At 45.1% G+C, this 24,389-nt stretch overlaps 1 protein-coding gene and 1 long non-coding RNA gene across 2 annotated transcripts in view; one reads left to right on the top strand and one right to left on the bottom strand.

Moving 5' to 3' along the window:
- Positions 1-15,317, top strand: part of PLB1 (phospholipase B1) — a 138,197-nt gene extending 122,880 nt beyond the window's left edge. Inside the window, exons 54-59 of the mRNA XM_079110503.1 lie at positions 305-399; positions 1,463-1,541; positions 2,743-2,847; positions 3,183-3,278; positions 13,266-13,340; positions 14,782-15,317. Of these exons, the coding sequence (XP_078966629.1) occupies positions 305-399; positions 1,463-1,541; positions 2,743-2,847; positions 3,183-3,278; positions 13,266-13,340; positions 14,782-14,985 (654 nt within the window). The 3' untranslated portion in view covers positions 14,986-15,317. The remainder of the gene's footprint in view (positions 1-304; positions 400-1,462; positions 1,542-2,742; positions 2,848-3,182; positions 3,279-13,265; positions 13,341-14,781) is intronic.
- The window catches only part of LOC306644023, a 50,806-nt gene that overhangs the window by 8,818 nt on the left and 17,599 nt on the right, over positions 1-24,389 (bottom strand). The gene's annotated exons all lie outside the window — the stretch shown is intronic.

The following is a 24,389-nucleotide window of genomic DNA, read 5'->3' as shown; positions in this document are numbered from 1 at the left end:
AGTTGTAAAGTGGGGCGCTAAAGAAGATTCCGTGAGCTCATACAGGTCACACTCACTCTCTGGGCCTCAGTCCCTTCTTTGGTAAAATTGGTGAGGATAAAGTCAGATTGAGGGTGATCTCCCCAGGGCTAGTGGATGCTAGGCACATTTACCTAGCACGTGAGAAGCCTCAGGGTGAATCCCCAACACCATCAGGAGAAGAAAAATGAAAGAGGCGAGCCCTCGGCTCCCTCTAGCAGTAGCCAGTGTCTTTTCCCCACAACTGTCCGTGAACTCACGAAGCCCACCTCTCTGTTCCCTGTAGCTTCCAAGGGCTTTCATCAATGTGGTGGAGGTCATGGAGCTGACCAGTCTGTACCAGGGTCAAGACGGGAAGTGCACCATGCTGCTGGCCGCTCAGTAAGTGAACAGGTCATAATCCCAGAGCAAGGCACCTTAGGAGGGGAGGGCTCACAGGTGTAGGAGAGTAGTGCAGGCAGAGCCAGGGTCCCTGTACAGGGGCTTGGAGAATCACCGGAAGTGCCTCTATGTTACTGAATCCCCACTCTATGCAAGTCCATTTCTCTGGACCCCAATTTACTTTTCTGTGAAGTGAGAGACAGACCAAGTGATCCTTAAGACTTAAGGCAAGGTTCTGATGGGCAAGGCAAGAATTCCTGTTGGGGGCTGGACTTCTTTAAAGATCAGCGGGACACTGACAGAAGTTGCCATCTTCTGAAGCCAGATGGACTCCTAGAGTTTGTGTGACTGTTACCTTGAGGGAGGAGATTCAACAGGTCACTGAGGAGTCTTATCTGAGGTCAAATGGATTAGCTATGAAGGTGGCCAACTGGTTTCCATTCTTGGCAAGGAACCAGGCCCCCGAGTGCCCAGGGGAGGTTCTGAATGGTTCCTCCAATTTTGCTGGTAGTGTGCTCCAGCTTGTCATGGCATTTTGAGCTGGTTGACCCTTCCCAGCATCACAATAGAGTTCCCACCCTGGAGCCCTGAGGGAGAGCCCAAAGCACTTCAAGGTAGAACTGAGGGGCTTCAAGAGCACGAGGAGTGATTGTGTACCAAAAGACGGAGCTGTCATGGTGGTCTTCCCAAACTCCAGCCCTCTCACTACCAATCCTTCTCTGCAAAAACACCCAGAGGCTAAAGAATTGGGAAGGAGTCATCAAGGGGCAAAGGAAACGGGCAGCCTGTGCTCAAGGAAACCTGACATTAGGGCCGACTCCTCCAAACTCAAACAAGCACCTCTGGACCTCATGCCCGCCAGGTTATGGTTTTGTGACCTAGGTCCAGGAGCCAGCAAGGATGTGATCTGGGGAGATTTGTGTATTGTCACTTCATCCCACGTGAGGCAGCACAGGCTGTAGGTCCCTGGGGGTAGCTGCTGCCTCTGTCAGAGCCAGCCTCCCAGGAGGACAGAGCCAGGCAGCCCCAGGGGAGTCTCAACACAAGATCCCTTTTCTCACAGGAGCAACTGCACTTGCTTCAGACACTCTCAAGACTCCCTGGCGATGCAAGAACTGAAGAAAGTGAACTGGAACCTTCAGGTGAGTCCTGTGGCCCCCACTTCTGGCCCCAGTCAGGAGATCTTCCATGTCCCTTGAACAAGGGCTCAGAAATTGTGTATTTGGCAGGGGTTGGCTGACAGCAGGTCATTCCCTAAAAGGCAGATCGTAGCCCCTGAAATATTTATCCAGGCAAATCAAAGGCCAGAGAAAGGGGGTTGGGAGAGATCGTAAAGTGGAAACTAGGAGAATCCCCACCTCCCAGCCCAGGATCAGCCCTGAGCAGATGAACAGTACTTGACCCCCAGAGTATATTCCATCGACTGTGGTCCCTCCCCACACAGAGCCTGTGTACAGCCACATCTCCACCCAGAGGGGGATGATGTCTTTGTGCCTGTCTCCCACCTCTCCACTCCCCAAGAACAGAAGACCCAGCCACGCCCACTTCCCCAACCCCCCAGTCCCTCTTCCCCTCTCCCCTCCCCTCCTGCTGCTCCTGCATCATGTGCATGCTCCTCTGTCTCTGCTCCCGTTGTTCCCTCTCTGGACATGTCAGGCCTGAGGCTTTCTGCAAACTGATCCACCTTCATTCATGAGGCAAGTCTTCTTCACTCCTCTGAAAAGCTTCCCCTGACTAAACTTTAGCCTAAGATGTCTCTCCAGATTGAGTTCTGTCTGCACCTGATGGACCCTAGAGTTCTCTATGATTCTTGTGTTTTTATCTTATTTGCTTTTCCCAGATGGATGAAAAACTCTTTGAGGACAAGTACATCTAGAATGTTCCTTTTACAGCCTATGTTTTGGCACTTAAGTCCAACAACCTGGGACTCTTGTTCCCCAATGTTCACAGGCATTTTGGGGAGCTGGTGTGAAGATGCTCCCGATTTGAACTGGATCTAACTGTCCTCTTCGTGTAGCAAGGACAGGACAGGCCTCTGGCCCAGGCAGTGTGGTCAATGGCTCAGACTCAGTCTTGCAGAGGCCTCAGAAGGAGCTGGGGGGATGGGTGCAGAGGGGAGTCTTCTGGGTTCAGCTCAGCTTGAATCCTGATGACCTGCACAGGACTTTGAGGTGCAGGTGCTCTTTAAAATGTACAGAAAGAACAAGTGTGTGTGCCACACTGGCATTGCCCTTTCAAGTCACCTTTGTCTAGAGTAGGCCTGTGACCACCACCCAAGGCAGAGGAGTAGACCCTGTCCGTCCAGCCCTGGCTGCGGGGTTGAGCAGCCTCTCCCATCCCCAGAATGGCCTCTCCAGGTTCTCCTACTGGCACCGGTACATGGAGCGCGAGGACTTTGCGGTGGTCGTACAGCCTTTCCTCCAGAACACTCTCATCCCACCAAACGAGGTGAGCCGGGGTGGCATGGAGAACCTCTGTACTTGGAAAGAAAGAAAGAAAATCTCTTGTGGCCAACCTCCCCAGCCACAGCCCTGATATTCGCTGGATTGGGATAGAATGGAAAGCTTCCTAAAATTATTGTTTTTCCACTTTCAGAGCAGAGATGGACTGTGGGGGGCTACAATGCAAGTCTGTTTTTTAAAAAAAATTCCAAAATCTTAGAGATCTTCCACCAGTATCTGAACCAGTTGATAGGACAGGAGAAATGGCCAGGGCATCTGCCAGAGGAGAAAGGCAGCTAGCTAGTGGAGTCAGGATGGTCACCTCCTTGCCTCTGGTTGCAGCAGGGTGGCACGGACCTCACCTTCTTCTCTGAAGATTGTCTCTACTTCTCAGAACGCAGCCACGCGGAGATGGCCATTGCTCTCTGGAACAACATGGTGAGTGGCTGAGGCCTGCAGGGGCAATTCAAGGACATTGAATCTAAGTCTCACCACAAAACCCTACTGACGTGGCTCCTTTCTCCCAAAGCTCAAAATGGAGGCACACTTTACCTGTCCTGATGCATTATTTTCAAAGTGTGTGCGTGTGCGTGTGCATGCGCACTCACACACACTTTATTCTCTCAGCAATGCCCAGGCAAGAGGATAACTTTGTAATCAGATAGACCGAACGTGACAACCAGCCTGCTTCAGTGGCTGAAGGTGGGACCTTGGGCAAGTGACCTCTCTAGCCAACTGCATTGACCTCTATGAACAGTGAAAAGGAGACCACAAGTGTACACAGCTTTCAACAAATGCCCATCCTGTTACCCTTCTAGCACCGCGGCCTCGACACATTTCCAACTATTATTTCTTTAAACATCAAAAAGGAGAGATCCACACAACCTGTTCTCCCAGACTGAAATCTGTTCCAGTCCTTTCCAGTGGGGGAGAGGGAACCTTATGAAATGAACATTGTGCACTGGGGCACAGGGGCCCCTGGCCCTATGCCTCACCTCTGCCCTTTGTGGCTGGCCACTCACTACTGAACCACGGTCAGCTACTTGTGAAGTGCTTGATGGGTCACCCCGATACCTGTATCCTCTTGCACAGAGCAAATGACGCCTTCCCAATCCAATGGCATCCTTTGATGTAGGCCCAAGGCGTAACCCAATCCCCACCCTGACCTGCATGTTCCCTCATTTCTCCCCTGGTGACTAAACAATCTACAATCCTGCTCCTTTTATTGCAGTTTCAAGCCCACAGTGTCTCTGCCAACCACTGCTGTGCAAATATTCCCACACCTGTCAGCTCCTCCACTATGTCCAGTATCTTTCTCAGCTGACTCACAATATTGACTTTCTCCTTGGCTACACCTCCTCCTCCTCTCTAGCAACCTCTTCTTTCCAGAGCAGCTTCTGAGATGTTTTATGTTGGCCTAGTTAATTGCAGACTCAGCCTTCCTCTACTGTGTTGTCCTGGGGTTTCCCTCTTTTAAACATCAAAAAGGAAAGATTCACACAGCCTGTCCTCCCAGGCTAAAACCTATTCCAGTCCTTTCTGATGGGGGAGAAGGGATCCTCATGAAATGGTGATCAGATAGATGTTGACATCATCTCTCTGCCTGCCTGTAAAAATTCACATCATACTCTTGCAGCCCAGGACTCTGAATTGGCATCAAAATATCTTTGAAATTCCTTCCATCTACCCAACCCCTACAAGATGATTTAAAAAATCAAAGATTGCACAGTGGAATTGCTAAGATCATTTATGGTTTTCTTTGTTTTTGTTTTGTTTTGTTTTCGATTTCTTTCAGTATTTCTTCAGAGGCTAAGTCACAATATTTCATTACTTTTAAAGTCCCCCCAAAACTGGGAATCAATTACATGTCTCATATCTTCCCCAACACCACAGGAGAATCCAGATACGAAGAAGAGCCAGGAAAGCCAGGCCCTTGGTCCTTACTTCCCAGCTTTTCCATCAGAGTATGTCCTTCCTACCTAGGTGGTATTCCAGGTTAGCTTAAATCTGGGATCCTCCAGGGGTCTCCTGGGGCTCGATGGCCATATGGATGATTTGCTCATGACAGAGTCCATTGGTCTCTTTCTGCGTGAATTAACAGTATAGTTCTGGCCTCTTCCAAAGCATCTCAGTAGGTCTTTCTATTCACCCAAGTGAGTCTTTTTCTTTCCTAAATGTAGGTAGGCGGGGTTTGGATATGAAAACAGAAGGTGGATGCTGCCCTGGAGCCATATTGGTAACAAGCCAAGACTATCCACTGCTCCCCAGCCATTATTATCCCAGCCATACCCCAAATTTTAAAATAACAAAAACAAAGCAAAACTAAACTAAAATCACCTAAGAGTTTCTTGTCCTGTACTATATAATTTGGGGAAATAATTATAGAGTCTAATGTTTTTAGCCCAAACCACCTCAGATGTAAAGCTATAGCGTCGTGCCAACTTTCCCAAACATCTTCTTACTGGAATTTCACCCCTAAAGTGACATCAAATAAATAATAGGCTGTTAGGACTGGAACAGATCTGAGAGGTCATCTAGCCAGAACATTCTGTCACTAAAATACAGAGACACAAAGCCATTTGCCCTGCACCACAGAGACGTTCGTGGCACAACGGGGACGAGAGTCCAGGTCATCCATGTCTTCCCCTAGCATCCTGACCACAGCACCAACCTTCCTCCTGCTCCCAACCTGATAAGCACATGTATAACCAGTGAATTCATGTCTTATAATTAGAGTCCTATGACATAGTGTCTGCAGGCTTTTGGCCGCTGTTCCCTGGGTGCCCTACTGGGGCAAAGAATACACTAAATTGTTTCATCTCTTGCCCCTCCTCTCTCAAAAGTTCTCACATCTTTCTCCAGAGATGTTTCTAGAGGCAAAGCCAGAAACATCAGCAGTGCCAGGGAAGTTTTCATCTTCTTTTGCTTTCTTCCGTCTTCCACAAAGAATGTCCCCCTTCTCTTCTGAGCCTATTCCTCCCATGCAGCATGCTCCCCTTCTCTAGAAATCCTCTTCCGGTTAATAGTTGCAACTACTGTCTCCACACTTACAGCTCCAGAAAAGCAATTCTCAACTTTCTGACTGCATATTAGAACCACCTAGGGGCTTTTAAAACAATGAGTACCCATGAGCACTTTGGAAAACTCTTTGGCATATCTAATAATATTGAATGTGTGTATTTCCGGAGACCCAACAGTTTCACTCCTGGTGAGACCCCCAACAGAAAGGCATGCACATGTCTATCATGAGATCTGTACAAGGATTTTCATAGCTGCACTCTTCATAATAGCTCCCTCTGGAAATTCCCCACCTTCTGTGGCACATCCATACAGTGGACTACTTCATGTAATGAGAGTCAGCAGACTTCAACAGCATGGAAATACATATATAAATTTTAAAAGCTAGCAATTCATGGTGTCAGAGTCAGCATGGTGATCCCTCTTACTGGGAGTGAGCGGTACCCACAGAGGTGCCTCTGAGTACTGGTGAGGTTCTGTTTCTCCATCTGGAGGCTGGTGTGTTCTCTTCATTGAATTGATCAACTCTTCACTTTTGATCTGTGCTTGTTTCTCTGCAATTAATAGTGCCTGTGCCTGGCTGGGCTCATCCCAGAGATTCTAACTTAATTGGTCTGGGTTGGGTCCTGGATTCAGCACTTTTAAAAAGCTCTGCAGATGATTTCAGGGCTTATGAACCCCTGCCTTAGATCTATTTTCCACAGATCTAAGTAATCTGCATAAAAGAAAACCTGACCAAGTCACCCCCTGACTTTGAACTTTCAAAGTCCCACCTTTGAAGAAAACAGGCCAGTCCCTCAGCCCAGCACACAAGGCCTCCTGGGACTTTGCCCCTTTTCATCTCTCTGGCCACCACACCATCAATCTCTGCCTCCACTTCCCAATCTGTTAACTCTGGAAGCTTCCGGCCCCACCCATGCAGCTCACACCTCTGAGCTGGCCCTTGCTCATCCTCTTATCTTCGGTTGCCCTTTTCACCTCCTTGCCCACCCTCAACACTCAGCTCAAGTGCCAGCTCCTTCATGGGCCCTCTCTGAATCCCCATGAAAGGCCAGTGGCCACTAGCTCTGTTGCTTTCTGCCCAGTCCCATCATTGGTTGCCCACATCAACGGTACCCACAGTACCCAGCTTAGAAAAGGTTGGCTCTAGGAAAACCACTCACTTCCTTGGCTACTCCAAGCCTTCTTCCCCTGAGCTTCTCCACTCAGATCTTTTTTTTTTTTTTTTTTCAATCTTTATTTGTTTTTTTTATTATTTAAACAAATGGGATACATGTTGTTTCTCTATTTGTACATGGAGTCGAGGCATACCATTTGTGTAATCATAAATTTACATAGGGCAATGTTGTTTGATTCATTCTGTTATTTTTTTCCCTTCCCCCCCACCCCTCCCACCCCTCTTTTCCCTCTATACAGTGCTTCCTTCCTCCATTCTTACCACCCTCCTTATCCCTAACCTTAAACCTAACCCTAACCCTAATGCTAACCCCTCCTACCCCCCATTATATGTCCTCATCTGCTTATTCAGCGAGATCATTCGTCCTTTAGTTTTTTGAGATTGGCTTATCTCACTTAGCATGATATTCTCCAATTTCATCCATTTGCCTGCAAATGCCATAATTTTATCATTCTTCATGGCAGAGTAATATTCCATTGTATATATATATGCCACAGTTTCTTTATCCATTCATCAACTGAAGGGCATCTAGGTTGGTTCCACAATCTGGCTATGGTGAATTAAGCAGCTATGAACATTGATGTGGCTGTATCTCTGTAGTATGCTGATTTTAAGTCGTTTGGGTATAGGCCAAGGAGTGGGAGAGCTGGGTCAAATGGTGGTTCCATTCCAAGATTTCTGAGGAATCTCCATACTGCTTTCCAGAGTGGCTGCACTAATTTGCAACCCCACCAGCAATGTATGAGTGTACCTTTTTCCCCATATCCTCGCCAACACCTGTTGTTGCTTGTGTTCTTGATAATCGCCATTCTAATTGGGGTGAGATGAAATCTTAGGGTAGTTTTGATTTGCATTTCTCTTATTACTAGAGATGTTGAACATTTTTTCATATATCTGTTGATTGCTTGTACATCTTCTTCTGTGAAGTGTCTGTTCATTTCCTTAGCCCATTTGTTGATTGGATTATTTATATTCTTTGTGTAGAGTTTTTTGAGTTCTTTATAGATTCTGGAAATTAGTGCTCTATCTGAAGTATGAGTGGCAAAGATATTCTCCCACTCTGTAGGCTCTCTCTTCACATTACTGATAGTTTCCTTTGCTGAGAGAAAGCTTTTTAGTTTGAATCTATCCCAGCTGTTGATTCTTGCTTTTATTTCTTGAGCTATGGGAGTCCTGTTAAGGAAGTCTGATCCTAAGCCAACAAGGTGAAGGTTTGGACCTATTTTTTCTTCTATAAGATGCAGGGTCTCTGGTCTGATTCCGAGGTCCTTGATCCATTTTGAGTTCAGTTTTGTGCAGGGTGAGAGATAGGGGTTTAATTTCATTCTGTTGCATATGGTTTTCCAGTTTTCCCAGCACCGTTTATTGAAGAGGCTATCTTTTCTCCATTGCATATTTTTGGCACCTTTGTCTGATATGAGAAAATTGTATTTATTTGGGTTTGTGTCCATGTCCTGTATTCTGTACCATTGATCTACCTGTCTATTTTGATACCAGTACCATGCCGTTTTTGTTACTATTGCTTTGTAGTAGAGTTGAAGATCTGGTATTGCGATACCCCCTGCTTCGCTCTTTCTACTGAGGATTGCTTTAGCTATTCTGGGTTTTTTATTCTTCCAGATGAATTTCATAATTGCTTGCTCTATTTCTGTAAGGTCCATCATTGGGATTTTAATCGGAATTGCATTGAATCTGTATAGCACTTTTGGTAGTATGGCCATTCTGACAATATTAATTCTGCCTATCCAAGAACATGGGAGATGTTTCCATCCTCTAAGGTTTTCTTTAATTTCTTTCTTTAGTGTTCTGTAGTTCTCATTGTAGAGGTCTTTCACCTCTTTTGTGAGATTGATTCCCAAGTATTTTATTTTTTTCAATGCTATTGTGAATGGGGTAGTTTTCCTAATTTCTCTTTCTGAAGATTCATCACTTATGTATAAAAATGCATTGGATTTATGAGCATTGATCTTGTAACCTGCTACTTTACTGAATTCACTTATGAGTTCTAAGAGTTTTCTGGTGGAATTACCAGGTTCCTCTAAATATATAATCATGTCATCAGTGAACAGGGATAGTTTGAGTTCTTCTTTTCCAATTTGTATCCCTTTAATTTCTTTGGTTTGTCTAATTGCTCTGGCCAGAGTCTCAAGAACGATGTTGAATAGAAGTGGTGAAAGAGGGCATCCCTGCCTTGTTCCAGTTTTTAGGGGGAATGCTTTCAGTTTTTCACCATTTAGAATGATATTAGCCATGGGCTTAGCATAAATGGCCTTTACAATGTTAAGGAATGTTCCCACTACCCCAATTTTTTCTAGTGTTTTAAGCATGATGGGATGCTGTATTTTATCGAATGCTTTTTCTGCATCTATTGAAATAATCATGTGATTCTTAACTTTTAGTCTGTTGATATGGTGAATGACATTTATTGATTTCCGGATGTTGAACCAACCTTGCATCCCTGGGATAAAACTCACTTGATCCTGGTGCACTATCTTTTTAATATGTTTTTGGATGCGATTTGCTAAAATTTTGTTGAGAATTTTTGCGTCAATGTTCATTAAGGATATTGGTCTGAAATTTTCTTTCCTCGATGTGTCTCTATCTGGTTTAGGTATCAGGGTGATATTGGCTTCATTGAATGAGTTTGGGAGGGTTCCCTCCTCTTCTATTTCATGGAATACTTTGAGGAGTATTGGAATGAGCTCTTCTTTAAAGGTTTTGTAGAACTCGGCTGAGAACCCATCTGGTCCCAGACTTTTCTTTGTTGGTAGGCTTTTGATGACCTCTTCTATTTCATTGCTTGAAATTGATTTATTTAAGTTGTGTAGGTCCTCCTCGTTCAGTTTAGGTAATTCATATGTCTCTAGAAACTTGTTGATGTCTTCGAGGTTTTCTGTTTTGTTGGAGTATAGATTTTCAAAATAGCTTCTAATTATGTTTTGTATTTCACTCGTGTCTGTTGTGATATTTCCTTGTTCATTCCGAATTTTAGTAATTTGAGTTTTCTCCCTCTTTCTCTTTGTTAGTGTGGCTAAGGGTTTATCAATTTTGTTTATTTTTTCAAAGAACCAACTATTTATTTTGTTAATTTTTCCGATTGTTTCTTTTGTTTCAATTTCGTCGATTTCGGCTCTGATTTTAACTATTTCCTGTCTTCTACTACTTTTGGTGTTAGTCTGCTCTTCTTTTTCTAGGGCTTTGAGCTGTAGTGTTAAGTCGTTTATTCGTTGATTTCTACTTCTTTTGTTGAATGCGCCCCATGAAATAAATCTTCCTCTAAGTACTGCTTTCATAGTGTCCCAGAGATTTTGGTATGATGTGTCTTTGTTCTCGTTTACTTCTAAGAATTTTTTAATTTCCCTCCTGATGTCTTCTGTTATCCATTCATCATATAATATTGTATTATTTAATCTCCAGGTATTGGAGAAGTTTCTGTTTTTTATTCTGTCATTTATTTCTAATTTCAATCCATTATGATCTGATAGAGTACAAGGTAGTATCTCTATCTTCTTATATTTGCTAACAGTAGCTTTGTGGCATAAAACATGGTCTATTTTAGAGAAGGATCCATGTGCTGCTGAGAAGAAAGTGTATTCATTCTTTGTTGGATGGTATATTCTCCTCTCAGATCTTGGTGATTTCAGTTCCTCCGTCCATTCATTAACCAACTATAGCTGTCAACCTCTACGTGGTAGGTACCATCCCAGGTGTCAGGGATTCATCAAAGAAGAGCAAAGAACGACCTCACAATATAGCAGGGGACAGACAAACAGCAACAGGTAAACAAACAAATCACCAAGGCAATTTCTGGCCACATCAGGCTCTAAGAAAAATTGAGCAGAGGATGGGACATGGAGTGATGTTGAGGAGAGGGAGGCGCCACTGCAGACATGATTTGTGAACTGACAGCTGAATGTCAAGAGGCTATCAGGCAGGCAGAGGTCCAGAGCCACAGTGTCCCAGGGAGAGGAAACAGGACCTGTTTGGGCCTGGAGTCAGGAATGAGCTTGAAGTGCTAAGGAACTTACAAGCCAGAGTAACTGGAGGGAGGTGAATAAGGTCAAAGAAGTGGGCAGGGGCAGGTCCTCGGCCAATTTTAAACCAAGGTTCCCCCCCTGCAACCCTCAACAGTTGTCCCTACCTGTACCCCATGCTGTGCAGAATGAGACTGGAAGGGGTGCAATGGAAGGGCAGGTGTCCAGCTGGCAGATAGAGGTCGCTGGGACCAGGGCGATGGCAGTGGAGGAGAGACATGGTCAGATTTAGTATATGTTCAGCATAGGATGAGGGACAAGAGGGACGAAGGATAGATTCTCAGGTCGGGGTCTAAGAAACTGAAGAGATAGTTGACTGATAGTGAGAAATTCGCTTAGGAGGGAAAATTCATTTAGGTTCTGGAAGTGGGAATTGCCTTCCAGACATCCATGATCACATAAGCTGTTAAATATAGGAGTCCTGAACTCAGAGAAGGAGTTCAGGTAGGAGATTTTTAAAAAAGAAAATGGGGTTATTAGCATACTGATGGTATTCAAAACCCATGTGATTCCCTGAGCGCTCCTGGAGAAAGAACAGGTAGAAAAGGGTGCAAAGCCAACTCTCAAGTCCTAGAATATTTATTCTGCCTTTTTGAGGCCAGCTAAAGAGGAGGGGGAGGGTGGAGAGGTAGAGGAAATGAAGGAAGGTCGTGTCCAGGGATCCAGGAGTGATCTGAGAGGGGGGTCAACTCTGTTTAATGCTTCTGAGAAGTCAAGCAAGATGAAGACAAAAAGTGACCCCTGGATCTAGCCACAGGGAGGTTGTGGTGACCTTGACCAGAACCTCCGTGAAGTTATGGAGGCTGCCCATTCTTCGGAAAGAAGAGCCGAAAGACTGGGAAGTTGGGAAGGGCAGCCAGAGACTCCAGACAACTCTGGAGAAGTTATGAGGAGCTCTAGCCGAGGTAGCAGAGGGCATGCCAGGCGAGGAGAAAGCAGGTCAGGGCTGGGGGACTGCAGAGTAGACAGCGCAGATGAGAAGGAACCAGAAGGAAGGGAGTTGCCGATATGCCAGTTAGTTCCTGGAATATCCTGGAATATCCAACCTCCCTTCCACCCCTGGGTGTTTCCTCCGCCCTCAGAAAGTGAGAATAATGCTTTCTTAGATACTCAAGTCACCCAGCGCACACGCCACCGTCTCATTTGATGTTCAAAACAACTCCCTGTGCAGTCTTCAGGACAGTGTTTAACACCATCCCCAGTCTTGGGGAAGTAAGCAGGATGCCTGGTACTACGTGGTCTTTGCTGGCAGAGCCAGGACCCAGCCATCTGCCCACTGCCCTCATGCAGTCACTGTGGTGTCTCTCTTAGGACATTTCTCCTTTAATCCTGTTACTAAGGAATGAGTGCAAAAAGCTTTAAGAAAACAGAAAGTGAGATCATGGCTCAGGTGTGCTCATTAGCTTGGGTAGAGTACTTTCACTTCCTGCATTGGCAGTCCCTGGTGGCCAGGAACAAGCAGGAAGCATATTTTACAATGCGTGGAGGCTGGAAGGAATCCAGGGTCTGTTCTTCCCAGTGCTGGTCACATGTCAGGGGCAGGATACTGGGTAAAGATGCTGGGGAGGGGGTGCAGCAGCTCCCAGCTCATACTCAGAAGGTGCGGAGATGGCATTCAGCAGAACCCCACTGAACTACCCTTACCCCAGGGATATTTCAACTAAATCTTTTCATCTATGTGACAAACACATAAAGCAACTCAGGGGAGAAAATTCCAACTTCTTAAGGTTGACAAGCCAAGTGCAGTAAGGATGTCATGGTAACCAATATGTTTTCAAAGTTTTTTGAAATTGACTAGCCCCACGCACTTGGAAAAGTTGGTAAATATGATTATCACCATTTTATAAAATTGAAAATACAGTGTCTGCAATCATAGCCACCCACGAGAGGAGCCAGGCAATGGGCATTCTGGTCCCAGCCGTTCCAGAAACTTCCCTGGACTCTGGGCTGGTTGGGCTCTCCCGAGCCTCTGCGCCTCCTGGGTAAAATACAGGGTCCTGCTCATCGTTCTTGAGTCAGAAGCCAGTTGCAGCTCCAGCTAGGGCTGCTAGTCTTTGCTATGGTCTTGCCACTTTGCTGGTTTCAACCCACCTTTCCAAGGGGACAGAATCTGGTGTAAACTACCTCCTCCCTCCTCCACCCTAGAAGTCTCTCCCAGCTTTGGAGAGACTCAAGAAATCCTTTTTCTCTCTCCAGCTGGAACCAGTAGGCCAAAAGACAACCTCCAACAACTTCACCCACAGCAGAACCAAACTCAAGTGCCCCTCCTCAGTGAGTAAACCTCCTGTCTGTCTGGGGTGGGGCAGATGCCTGGGAAGGAGGGGTGGGAACTGCCAACTGGAGGCACAAAGGAGACCCCTGGAAGCCTTATGTACATTGTCACTCACTGACATCATTCTCAACTCTCCCCTCTTCTCCCTGCCACTGAAACTGCCCAGCTCCTCCGGAAAGGGCAGTCATGGAATAGGGGAAAGACGACCCAGCAGCTCCAGTGACATGAGCAGATTCATTCAGGTGGCTAGGCAGCACTGGCAGCTGTCTCCAGTTTTTCTTTATTTTTGAAGTGTCTGAGCATCCTTGGCCTTGAACATGCATTAAGGAGCTCTCCCATGCCAGGCTCCATGTGAGCAGCTGGCAGTTGGGAGGCAAAGATGTAAGATGCAATGTCTGTTCAGGGAGCCTTCCATCCTCCTCCTCCCTCTCTGGACCACTGACAAAGCTGCTACCTCTCTCCTCTCCCATTCCTCCATCAGCTCACAATGGCTGCTGGATGCAGATCGGCCTTCCTAGAGGTGACTCCCATCTTGTCAAGCCTGGATTCCACTGCCCAGTGACCAGAGTTTAGAGGGGAGGCCTATGTCCTGCTACCATATACTCTACACTCCTGAAAAATGAATCCACTTCCCAGACGGGCCCTGTAAGGGCCCATGTCTGTGTTTACTTCCACCATCTGCTCCTGGAGGCTCACCCTCCTCCTGTGCCTGTGAAAACATTCACCTCCTTCCAGGTCCAGTTTTTTCCCTCTCTGTCTATGGGTTTCCTTGTCTTACATTCCTGCCTGCAGGGGTACCCCTCTGTGACACATCCTCCTTTATGATATGATTGTTTCTGTATACATCTCATCTCCCTACTGAGCATTGCAAGCAGGTATTTCATTCTTAACCCTCAGGTACTCTCCACTCGAGGCTCCATACAGCAGGCACTCAATTAATGTTTGCTGAGATAGAAGAAAGTGGAGGCAGGAGAGAAAGAGAAGGACCCTGGGAGGCAGACCCAGATGCTGCCCCTGCCCCCGGGTTCTTTAATCTGCTATAAACCAGCTGTTTTTCTGCACTGATCCTGATCCTTGGACACTCTTGGGTTGGGAGGCTGGGAGTAGATGTCCACTAGTGACCTGGAGGACAGAGGCAGAAGCTCCATCATCTCCCCAGGACGCTCTTCCAATGGTCACCTACCAATTACCAAAAATCAGGTTTGACTGGAAAGGAGATGCTGGTGAGAAACCAAATGGCAGTTATAGCGGGGTGTTGACCATTTGAGAGACCTATCCTTATACAGAAGGTTCCAGCACAGTGTAAATGAAGGAGCTTTACAAACCATGAAGAGCTGTGGGCAAGTGTATTGTCCCCTCTATGGATGGGGACTAGATGACTACCAGGCAATGGCTGGATTTAGAGACCTTCACTTCTGACCCTCCTGTCCCCCTTTCCAGGACAACCCTTACCTCTACACCCTTTGGAATAGTGGGCTTCTCCCAGACCAGGCTGAAGAAGCCCCCAGGTTGCTCTACTGGGCTGTACCGGCGGCGGCAGTCCTGGGCATGCTAGTCGGAGCCCTGGCAGTGATGTTTTGGAGAGGCAGAAGATGTCACCAGAGGGAAGATCCTCCAATAAGCATGAATGCCTCCAGATTCTAGGCCCCCACAAGCGGATGCTCAACCCAATTCCGCAGCCACACTCTGCCGCAGCAGCCCACCCACCACAGACGGACTTGCTTCATTACCCGGTAGCAGAGAAGCCAAAGGCACCATGGTGACTTCTTGGGGCCTGGGCTTCTTCCAGGCCTTGCTCTTGGAATTGGCACATCTCAATAAAGGTCAAAGCTGTCTGTTCTTGGCTTATCCCACTCGCAGCCCTCACCTTCCATCTGTCGAGCACGCAGGTGTGCATGTCAGTGTCTTGGTCCTGTCTCAGGCAGAGCGGCCCAAGAGCTGATGCAGGCCAGAGCCCAGACTGGCCCTGTCGGGCTCCCCCTCAGCTTCACCAGCACACCCCCACTCACCAGACCCACACTTTTAGAGGGAGGGGACATGCTGGACCAGGTGGTGGCTAGAATGTTGGAGCTGACTGGCCGCTTTCCAATTCAATTCCAACATGTACCTGTCCAGCACCTGTTTTGTTTTGTACCCAGGACAATGGAGAGCATTGTGGAATTGTGGTCCCTCCCAGGCTGTGCATGACACTGCCTGGCTGGGAAGACCAATTCCTTTAACAAACAAGAGGCTACACGACAGCCTGTAATTAAGTTCTGGGGCGTTGGTGGGTAGATGTGTGGCTGTTTTAGAGTCTAAAAGAGGGTCCTTGGGAAAAGTGTCCCTGAAAGAGAGCCATTTGGGCATGTCATTTTGAGAAGGAAAAGAAGAAAAAATTGGGCCATGATTAGGCCATGTAGCCCCAACCTGACCTTCTGTGTGTGTGTGTGTGTGTGTGTGTGTACACCTGGGAATCGAACCCAGGGCCTCATGCCTGCCAGGAAAGTGCTCTACCACTGAGCTACTTCCTATTCCCATCTCTCTGACTTTCTTAATGTGCTAATTTAGGCAAGAATTCCTAGTTCTACGTTACCAAGTTTCTGAGAGAAAGTTAGAATCTGAAAATATAGGCTGCTGCTCCCTTAATCCCCGCCAGGGGCAAGCCCTGGAGCTGGATGCCTTGGACAGATTCGTTCTCATTCTACACAAAAGTTCAGGGAAGGGCCAATGAAAGTCTTGAAAATAGAAGCAGCAGTCTCACAACAGTACAAATGCACAAAATGCCACTGAGTTGTTCACTTTAAAATAGTTTATGCCATGTAGATGTGACCCCAACAAAGGTAAAAAGAATCCAGGGAAGTAGACATCATCATCCGCATCTGAAGTATCTCTCTGATCCCAAAGCCTGGAGTGACCAAGGACCCGAGTGACAAGGTGAGGGGGCACCATCTAAATGGGGCAGGCTTTGGGGCAAACCCCTTCACCAACCTGAGCCCCCCGTTCTCAGATTCCTCATCTATAACATTGGAAAAAGAGAACTTGATCTGCTTGTCTCCCAGCATTTTTGAAAAAATAATCTGTGAAAGCACTGTAGCTCTAAAATACTGCACAGATAGAAATGGTTGTCTTTTCCTGGGAAGGGTCGGTCTAGAGCTCACACTATGGAGGAACAGAAGCCCAGAGATGGGCTTGGGGTGTGGTTGAAGACTGCCTGCCTTCCTCTCATGCGCAGTCAGCATCTCTTTTTGGAAAAGCAAGAGTGGACCCCCCACTGGGCTTCAAGGTTCTCCTAGGCTTCCATCTCTGCTTCTGCACAAAGCCCGCCTTCCCTGTCTTCCCTCTGGACTGAAGTGGGCACTTCTGCCTTAGGGCAGTGTAATGACAAAGACAGCCCATTCAATCCACACCTCCTTAAAGAGTTCAAAACCACACCTCTTTAATTTTTTTTTTCCTGCAAGCTCCAGTTCCTCTCGTACCCCGACTTCAAAACAGTATGAAATTTCTAACCATTCACCAATCGCTTAAGCTGGGGATTGGAATTTACACTACCAGAGTAATCCAGCCTGAAAAATGTAAAACATAGTCCTAGGCTAGTTAACCAAAGATCACTTGGCAGAAACAAAGAGAAATCTTCTATGGAGATACACAACCACAAACCAGGCCCTATCTTCCCACCAGATATATTTTTTAAAAATTCGAAAATTAAAAATACACAGAAAGCATCTACTTGTAACCGGTGGTTTTATAGAGGTTGAACCTTCCTAATCCAAAAATCTGAAATGCTCCAAAACCCGAAACTTTTTTGAAAACAAATTGGACTCCCAAGTGGAAAATTCCACAGCTCAGCTCATACGATGGGTCACAGTCAAATACAGGTGCACCGAAGACACACATGCATCTTCAGGCTGTGCGGACAAGATGCACAAGAAACGGTAATGAATTTTGTGTTTAGATGTGGATCTTGATCTCGAGATATCTCACTTGGTATATGCCAATATTCTCAAAATTAAAAAAAAAAAAAATCCAAACACTGCCGGTTCTAAGCATGTTGGATAAAGATCCTCAACCTGAACATCCTGAATATGTGCCATGCTCTTGTCTTTTAGGAAAACATTCAGTCTGGTTTGGATGACACCCAAAGCCACATCATGAGCAAAGCCACCAAATCCTGAGGAAGCTACACTCTATGGTAGGCCCAAAGAGGCTTTTGAATTAAAAAAAAAATACACACACACACACACACACACACACACACACACACACACACACACATCTATATACATTAGTGTAGATTAAACTTGGTCAAAACCCTCCATAAAGACTTTCAGAATTTAATTGAGCTCTGAAGGATAGAGAGAGATTTGGTTGGAGTCCCAGGGAATGGGGCCTTTGGGACTGGGAAAAGTTCATCTTGGTAGAAAGATGGAAAGCATGGTATGTATAGGGGATGACAAGAAAGCCTGAAAAAATGAGGATGGACAAGGCAGATGGTCAGATGAGAGCAAGGGCATGGAAAGGCCAGAAGTGAACGGTGATTCCATGGTTATAAACTCAGGCCACCTTTGATTTGGGACTACCATGGCTAGTGAGAAAACATCAGTACTAAGAAAGATATCCCAATAAAAGTTGACAGAGCACTTGCACTAGAACAAACACCCTAGTGCACTCAGAATGAAACTTCATACACCCCTGTTACCCTCTTTTTACAGAGGAAGAAACCAAGACTCAGAGAAGAGGGAATTGGCCCAGAGCTGCTCTTTCATTACATAATAGAACATTCATCAAAATGAATACTGGTGTCCAAAGCCGGGAATAACCCAAACACACACAGCTATCAACTCCAGCAGGGAACCGGACCAAATGGCAAATGAGTGTTTTATTTTAAAATGAAATCTAGGAAAAAAGTGCAATTATCTTCCCAAGGCAATGATGGCACCATATTTTCTCTGCTTCCTATTAATCTGAAGAACTCAACCATATTTGGTTAATAATCTGTGATTTAAAAAATTAACCTCAGGGACTAACATTTTACTAGGCTTATGTGGAGTTATAGCAGTTAATAAGCCTTTTAATTAGAAAAAAATGAAGAAACTATCCTTGCGAGCAACAGACATAATTGGCAAGATGGGACCCACAACACGTTACACAATAGCATCGAAGAAAGACCACAGACATGTCACTTAATGATGTGTTCTGAGAAATGTGTTGACAGGAGATTTCGTTGTGTGATCACGGAGGGCACTTGCACAAACCTAGGTGGTCTGGGTCTGTTAGCCAGCCTGGCTCTCTTGATGCAATCAACAAACGTGGTAAACACCAGATGCCTGAGGCTGTCGCCACGTGGCATACTGTCTTACACTCCACTCTTTGTATAGAAGTAGAAAGGAATGTAGTCCAAATCAGTGGTAAAAAATCTAGTACAGTGAATGCATAAACTGATAACACAATTGTGTGTTTGTTATGTATTACATTATATACACGATTGTATGTACTCTACTTTTATATGACTGGCCGCACAGCAGGTGTGTTTACGCCACTACCAACAGGACAGTTGTGATGTCACTAGGTGATGGGGCTCTTTCGGTTCCATTCTGACCTTATGGGAACACCCTCCTGTACTCAGTCTGCTGCTGACCCAAAAAGCATCATACAGCACACAACTGTGTAATTATCTTTAGAAAGATTAAAGACGAAAGGAATTTAAAACATAGGACAAGAACAAGGCATTGTTGCTTTAAAAAATAAAGCAGATTTATGAAAGAACTAAGAACCAAGTACAACTTCCTGAAATGAAATATATTGTTGTTAAAGAAAAATAAACTTCTATAAATGTGTTCAGGCAACAGTTGAGGCTCTTAGGGAAGCAACGGTTCTTGTGTGTCCTCTGTGGACCAGGAGCTGGTTTTAGTAGTAAGTCTCTACCACTCCTTAGTTCTCACAAAGGACTGATGAAATAGATCCTTACTCTCCTGATCTTACAAAGAAACCGAAGGAAGTTCTTGGGTGTTCAGACATATTGCAAGAATTAAATGAGAGCCAAACATGTTAAAATACAGGTTTTCAACAGTTAGCTCCCTCCCTTCTTTCCATATCACCACTGATCCAATGTATGAGTCAAGGGCTTTGTAAAATAATAATCTTAATGAAAATACATCTGGTAGCCTACTGCTTGCAAAGCACTTGAATGCATTCTCGTTTGATCTACACCTCAAACTGGTAAAATAAACCATGTTAAGAAAAAGTATCTCAAACTGGGAAATAAGTGACCACATATCTCGTCAATATTGTTTAACAAGCTCATCCAAGAGAAATATGCAGTTGCCCAGAATACACCTGTGTTTGGCTTTGAGATTTACTATGTGATTAGTGAGGCAATGTGAAGTTATGTTGACTCGTGGATTTCTTACTATTAAAAAAGAGATAACCTCAAACTTATGGTTTTATGGCCCTATGGGATTATTTTGTATCTATCAGCTAAGACATTGCAGTTTGCCAAGGTTCAGCCACAGGAGGCCCCTCTAGTGTGCATCCCCTGCGTCTCCTGGTCATGTCACTCTAAGCTTAATTCACTGTTCTGGCAGCTGACACTGTGCCTGCCAAGGGCCTCTGCCCTCCTGGAGAGGCCTGGGGTCCAGCACTGTGGGTCTCCAGCTGTATCATTCAGCAAGAAGCATGCTATTGTCAGAAAATCGCAGATGGAACCCTCTGCCTTTACTGATGTCCCTTGTGTTAGCCTCTCTGGGGGACCAAATTCAGGGTCCAGGAAAAAAGAGAAGGAAGAGAGGAAGGTGAGACACTCATCAGAGGTGTCCGCTAGAGATAGCCCTCACCAGTGGGGTTTCAGGCATTTGAATTTCATTCTTCATGATCAGTTAAAACCTCAAGCACAAACTGGCTCTCCGGTTGGAAAGCCCATGCTGCCTGGGGAGTCAGTGCAAGCTGGGGCTGACAGCTTCCGCTAGCTCTGCTCTCCCCAGCCTCTGCAGCGCGTGGCCTGCCCTGGTCCTGCCTGTGTGTTGGGTGGAACAACTGAGTCAGGAGCCCTGGGTCCCACACTCAGGGGTAGGAGCAGTGGCCACAGGGCATTCTGGGGCAGTTCTTCAGTTCAAATTGTTAAGAACCAATTTGGAACCCTCTGCCTTTACTGATGTCCCTTGTGTTAGCATCTCTGGGGGACCAAATTCAGGGTCCAGGTAAAAAGGGACAGCAGGCTCTCTCTCACCTGCTATTCCCCAAGTCACCCTGGGAGACAACTGCCTGCTCTGCCAACTCTGCCAGGGGACTTTGTAGTACAACAGTTTAAATTCTGGTTTATTTCTAGACTAGATTTTGAAGGTGGCAATGGACCTGAGGTTGGTTGCCAGCTGCAGCAAGTTCTCCCAGTCCACCTCTAACTGGGACCACCCTGTCCTGGCCTCAAACAAACTATAGAATTTTCAAAATTAAAATGCAGGATGTTTTGTTGAAAATTGAATAAAAAATTTAAGACAGCAATACCAGAGTATTAGACCAAGCATGAGGCTTCTGAACACGGAGGCCTGTGGAACTCCAAGTTCTGCCTAGATCATTAAGTATCAGAGTGACAGGCCATCCCCATACCTCTGTCCCCAGAGGTGGCTGAGAGAGGTATCAACCACCTAGAGAGGAAGGTGCCCCAGCTCCAGGGTAGAGGCCGGGAAGGAGGCCTGCAGGGCAGCTTGTTTTTTTCCACTTGCTGGGAAAACAGAGTCAGTCTCTTGGAACCAGTGGATCGATGATAATGTCATTATATATGGATGTTCAATTTCGACCTTTCTTTTCCAGTTCTATTTTTGTAACTCATTTTAGACAACAGGGTGCAGGACCAGTCTCTCTTTGAGTCTGAAATCCCCTGGAGAAACAGGGAACCTAAAAGTTTTCCGAATGGCTCCCAGGACGGCCCCCTTCCAGAAGGTTTCACAGATGCTGTGAAAACAATCCCCTAGCGTCCCAACCTGACATGCATCTCACATGACTGTTGTGGGCACGTGCAGAGGTGCCGAGGGGAAGGCACACAGTGAGCGCTCAGTGAGTTGTGAGCTATTACGACTCTTCTTCACACAAGGCACCCTAACTTCATATTTTATTTGAATGCTTTTGTTGCTCTGCAAATGCTGACTGACTGGTTCACTGCCATTATTGATATTGATACTGATATTGATATTGTTCCCTCTGCAGCCATGAGGAGTCAGGCAGGAGGGAGCCACAGGCCTGAGGCCAAGGTGTCAGAGTCTGCCCTACAGATCCCCACTTTTTCATTCTGTGACTGTCCAGCAAGGGCTATTAACACATGCACCCCAATATAGAGCTATTTATCTATAAATTTTATATCTATGTATCACTGTACTAATACACTATATAAATCACCAGGCAATCACATAAAATAGAAGATTTTAAATGAGATATAGATGAAGTAAGCCACTTGCTCTTGCTAAAATAATACTACTATTTGGGGGAAAGCATTCTGATGGAATATGTTTTACTCTATCTAAAATCTTGATGTAAAACGATATTACTTTTATTTCTAAATGTGACTCCAAGGCCATCAAAGCTGAAGAGATTCCTTACAAAGATGGGTAGCTCCAAATGGAAGACTTACCTCCATGGTTGTGTTAATGAACTCACAATTCTCATTCAACATATGTCACTAACAAATGTCACTAACTGCCCTTCTGCCTGACGTCAGTGGAGGACAGGTAAATGAAAAGCATCCCATTTTTGCAAAGGGTTCAAACACTGCTGGCATTCTTCCGTTTGAAAATTTAAAAACAGGTTGAAAAGTTTACTTCCAAGTTTTTTTTTTTTTTTTTTTTTTTTTTCTCTCTTAATGTATGTCCATGAGAGTTTTTATGAGCTGAGCTTGTTTTCGGTTATGGTATCAAATAGCAGTAGCAACATTATTGAGCATGGTCCTGACTTTTGTTTTTAAAAATCACCTTTACACCCAATGCTACAAAGTTACTTCTCAAACAGCAATTCTTTCCTCTTCTTTCTCATGAAAGTGAGTTTACTTTTTTTTTTTTGAAAATATTCCTTAGGTAACATATTACTGACAACCAGTGATTGTCACAGGAAAAGGCAGCAGGTTTGAAACAAATTGTCTATTGATTTTAAAATGCATAATTCATCTTCAAGCTTGACTGCCCATACAAGCACTTTGCCAAAACACTTTCATCGTGACTCCTCATCTTATTACATAGTATTTTAAGAATTCTATTATACCTAAAATCTGTCTTTGTGACAATTATCACACTGATGATATCCTACCACATATTGGGCATTTCTGGCTCTAAGGCAATAGTTTGCCAATAAGTGACAGTGATATTCTTTTTTTTAAAAAATTTGTTCTTTTTAGGTATATGTGACAGTAGTGTATATTTTGACATATCCTACATGCATGGAGTATAACTTCCCATTCTTGTGGTTGAATATGATGTGGAGTTACACTGGTCATGTGTTCATATATGAACATGGGAAAGTCTTGTGTCTAATTCATTCTACTGTCTTTCCTATATCCATTTCCCCTTCCTTCCCCTCATTCCTCTTTGTCTAATCCAATAGACTTCTATTCTTCACCCCAACGCCCACTGCCCCTTGTTGTATGTTAGCATCCACATATCAGAAAGAACATTCAGCCTTTGGTTTGGGGGGATTGACTTATTTCACATAGCATGAGAGTCTTCAGTTCCATCCATTTACCAGCAAATGCCATAATTTCTTTCTTATTTATGGCTGAGTAATATTCCAATGTGTATATGTACCACATTTTCTTTATCTGTTCATCCATTGAAGGGCACCTGGGTTGCCATAGCTTAACTATTGTGAATTGAGCTGCTATAAACATTGATATGGCTGTGGCACTACAGTATACTGATTTTAAGTTCTTCAGGTATTTGACCCAGTTATCCTACTCCTTTCTTGGTGTTCTTACCCAGGAGTCTTTTTATTCCAGTTAAAGCAGTGATTTTGTTAGGAAGGACACTTTCACAGTTTTTCCAAAGTATAATTTTGTTTTTGTGCTGGGCATTGAACCCAGGACCTCACACAAACTAGGCACACATTCTCCCACTGAGCTCCACCCCCATCCCCAAAACACAGTTTTATTAAAGAAGTATTTTTATGTTAAGAATATATCTCGGGCTGGGGAGATAGCTCAGTCGGTAGAGTACTTGCCTTGCAAACACAAAGCCCTGAGTTCTAATCCCCAGCACCACAAAAAAAAAAAAAAAAAAAAAAAAAAAAACAAGAGAAGAATATATCTCCACTGAGACTTTTTTCCTTTAATGCTGGACACAAACATGCACAGCTGTGCAGGTACATTTCATAATTGAAACTGTCTAATAAACACCATAGGCTGAGATGTGATTTTTGAAAATCCATATCTTGCCTAGCTGCCTCATGCTGCCTAGCATGTCCTACCACTTGGCGGTGCCTTTTATGTGTCTTCAAGAGTGTGTGCAGGCCAGTACATAATCTTTTTGTTGCTGTGTTGTTTTATTTAGTCATTATGGCCTGTGGCACTTTGCCATTGCTGGTAAGATACAAAAAGGACAGTGGGGGGTAGAGAGGGAGGAAGAGGGGAAAGAGAAAGTTTTCTGACTTTTATCATTAAGTGAAATTTTGTGAGGTGCTGAATTCAGAACCCTATGATTTCAAGCTCTGACTGGTTTGTCCACTTGGACAAAGTGCTTACATGTCTTGTCAGTCACCGTGTCCCCAGTCTACATCTGAAGGCCACAGCTGCACCCAGGGAGGGACTGGGTAGTACCAGGGAGGGGTGCAGATCAATCCATATTCAATATTCACTTCTGGAGAAGCCCAGTGTTGTCTTCTTGCCAGCTCTGGGTAGACCTCCATGGGTTTTATTACATAGTGTGGCTATGAGGAGCCCCTACAGTCAGAGGCCTGCCCATTCCGCCATTTTTCTTACTTTAATTTTTGATGACTCATCATTAGACAGACTTCAAATTCTGGTTCTGTTCCCTGTTAACTCCACCACTCTGGGGGACAATCATGGCACTGCCTTGAAAGAGAAAGCTGCCCGTGTGGTA

Source organism: Sciurus vulgaris, assembly GCF_902686455.1.
Source record: "Sciurus vulgaris genome assembly, chromosome: 14".
Lineage (NCBI taxonomy): Eukaryota > Metazoa > Chordata > Mammalia > Rodentia > Sciuridae > Sciurus > Sciurus vulgaris.
The sequence above is the reverse complement of the archived record's forward strand: the minus strand, read 5'-3'. Positions and strand labels throughout refer to the sequence as shown.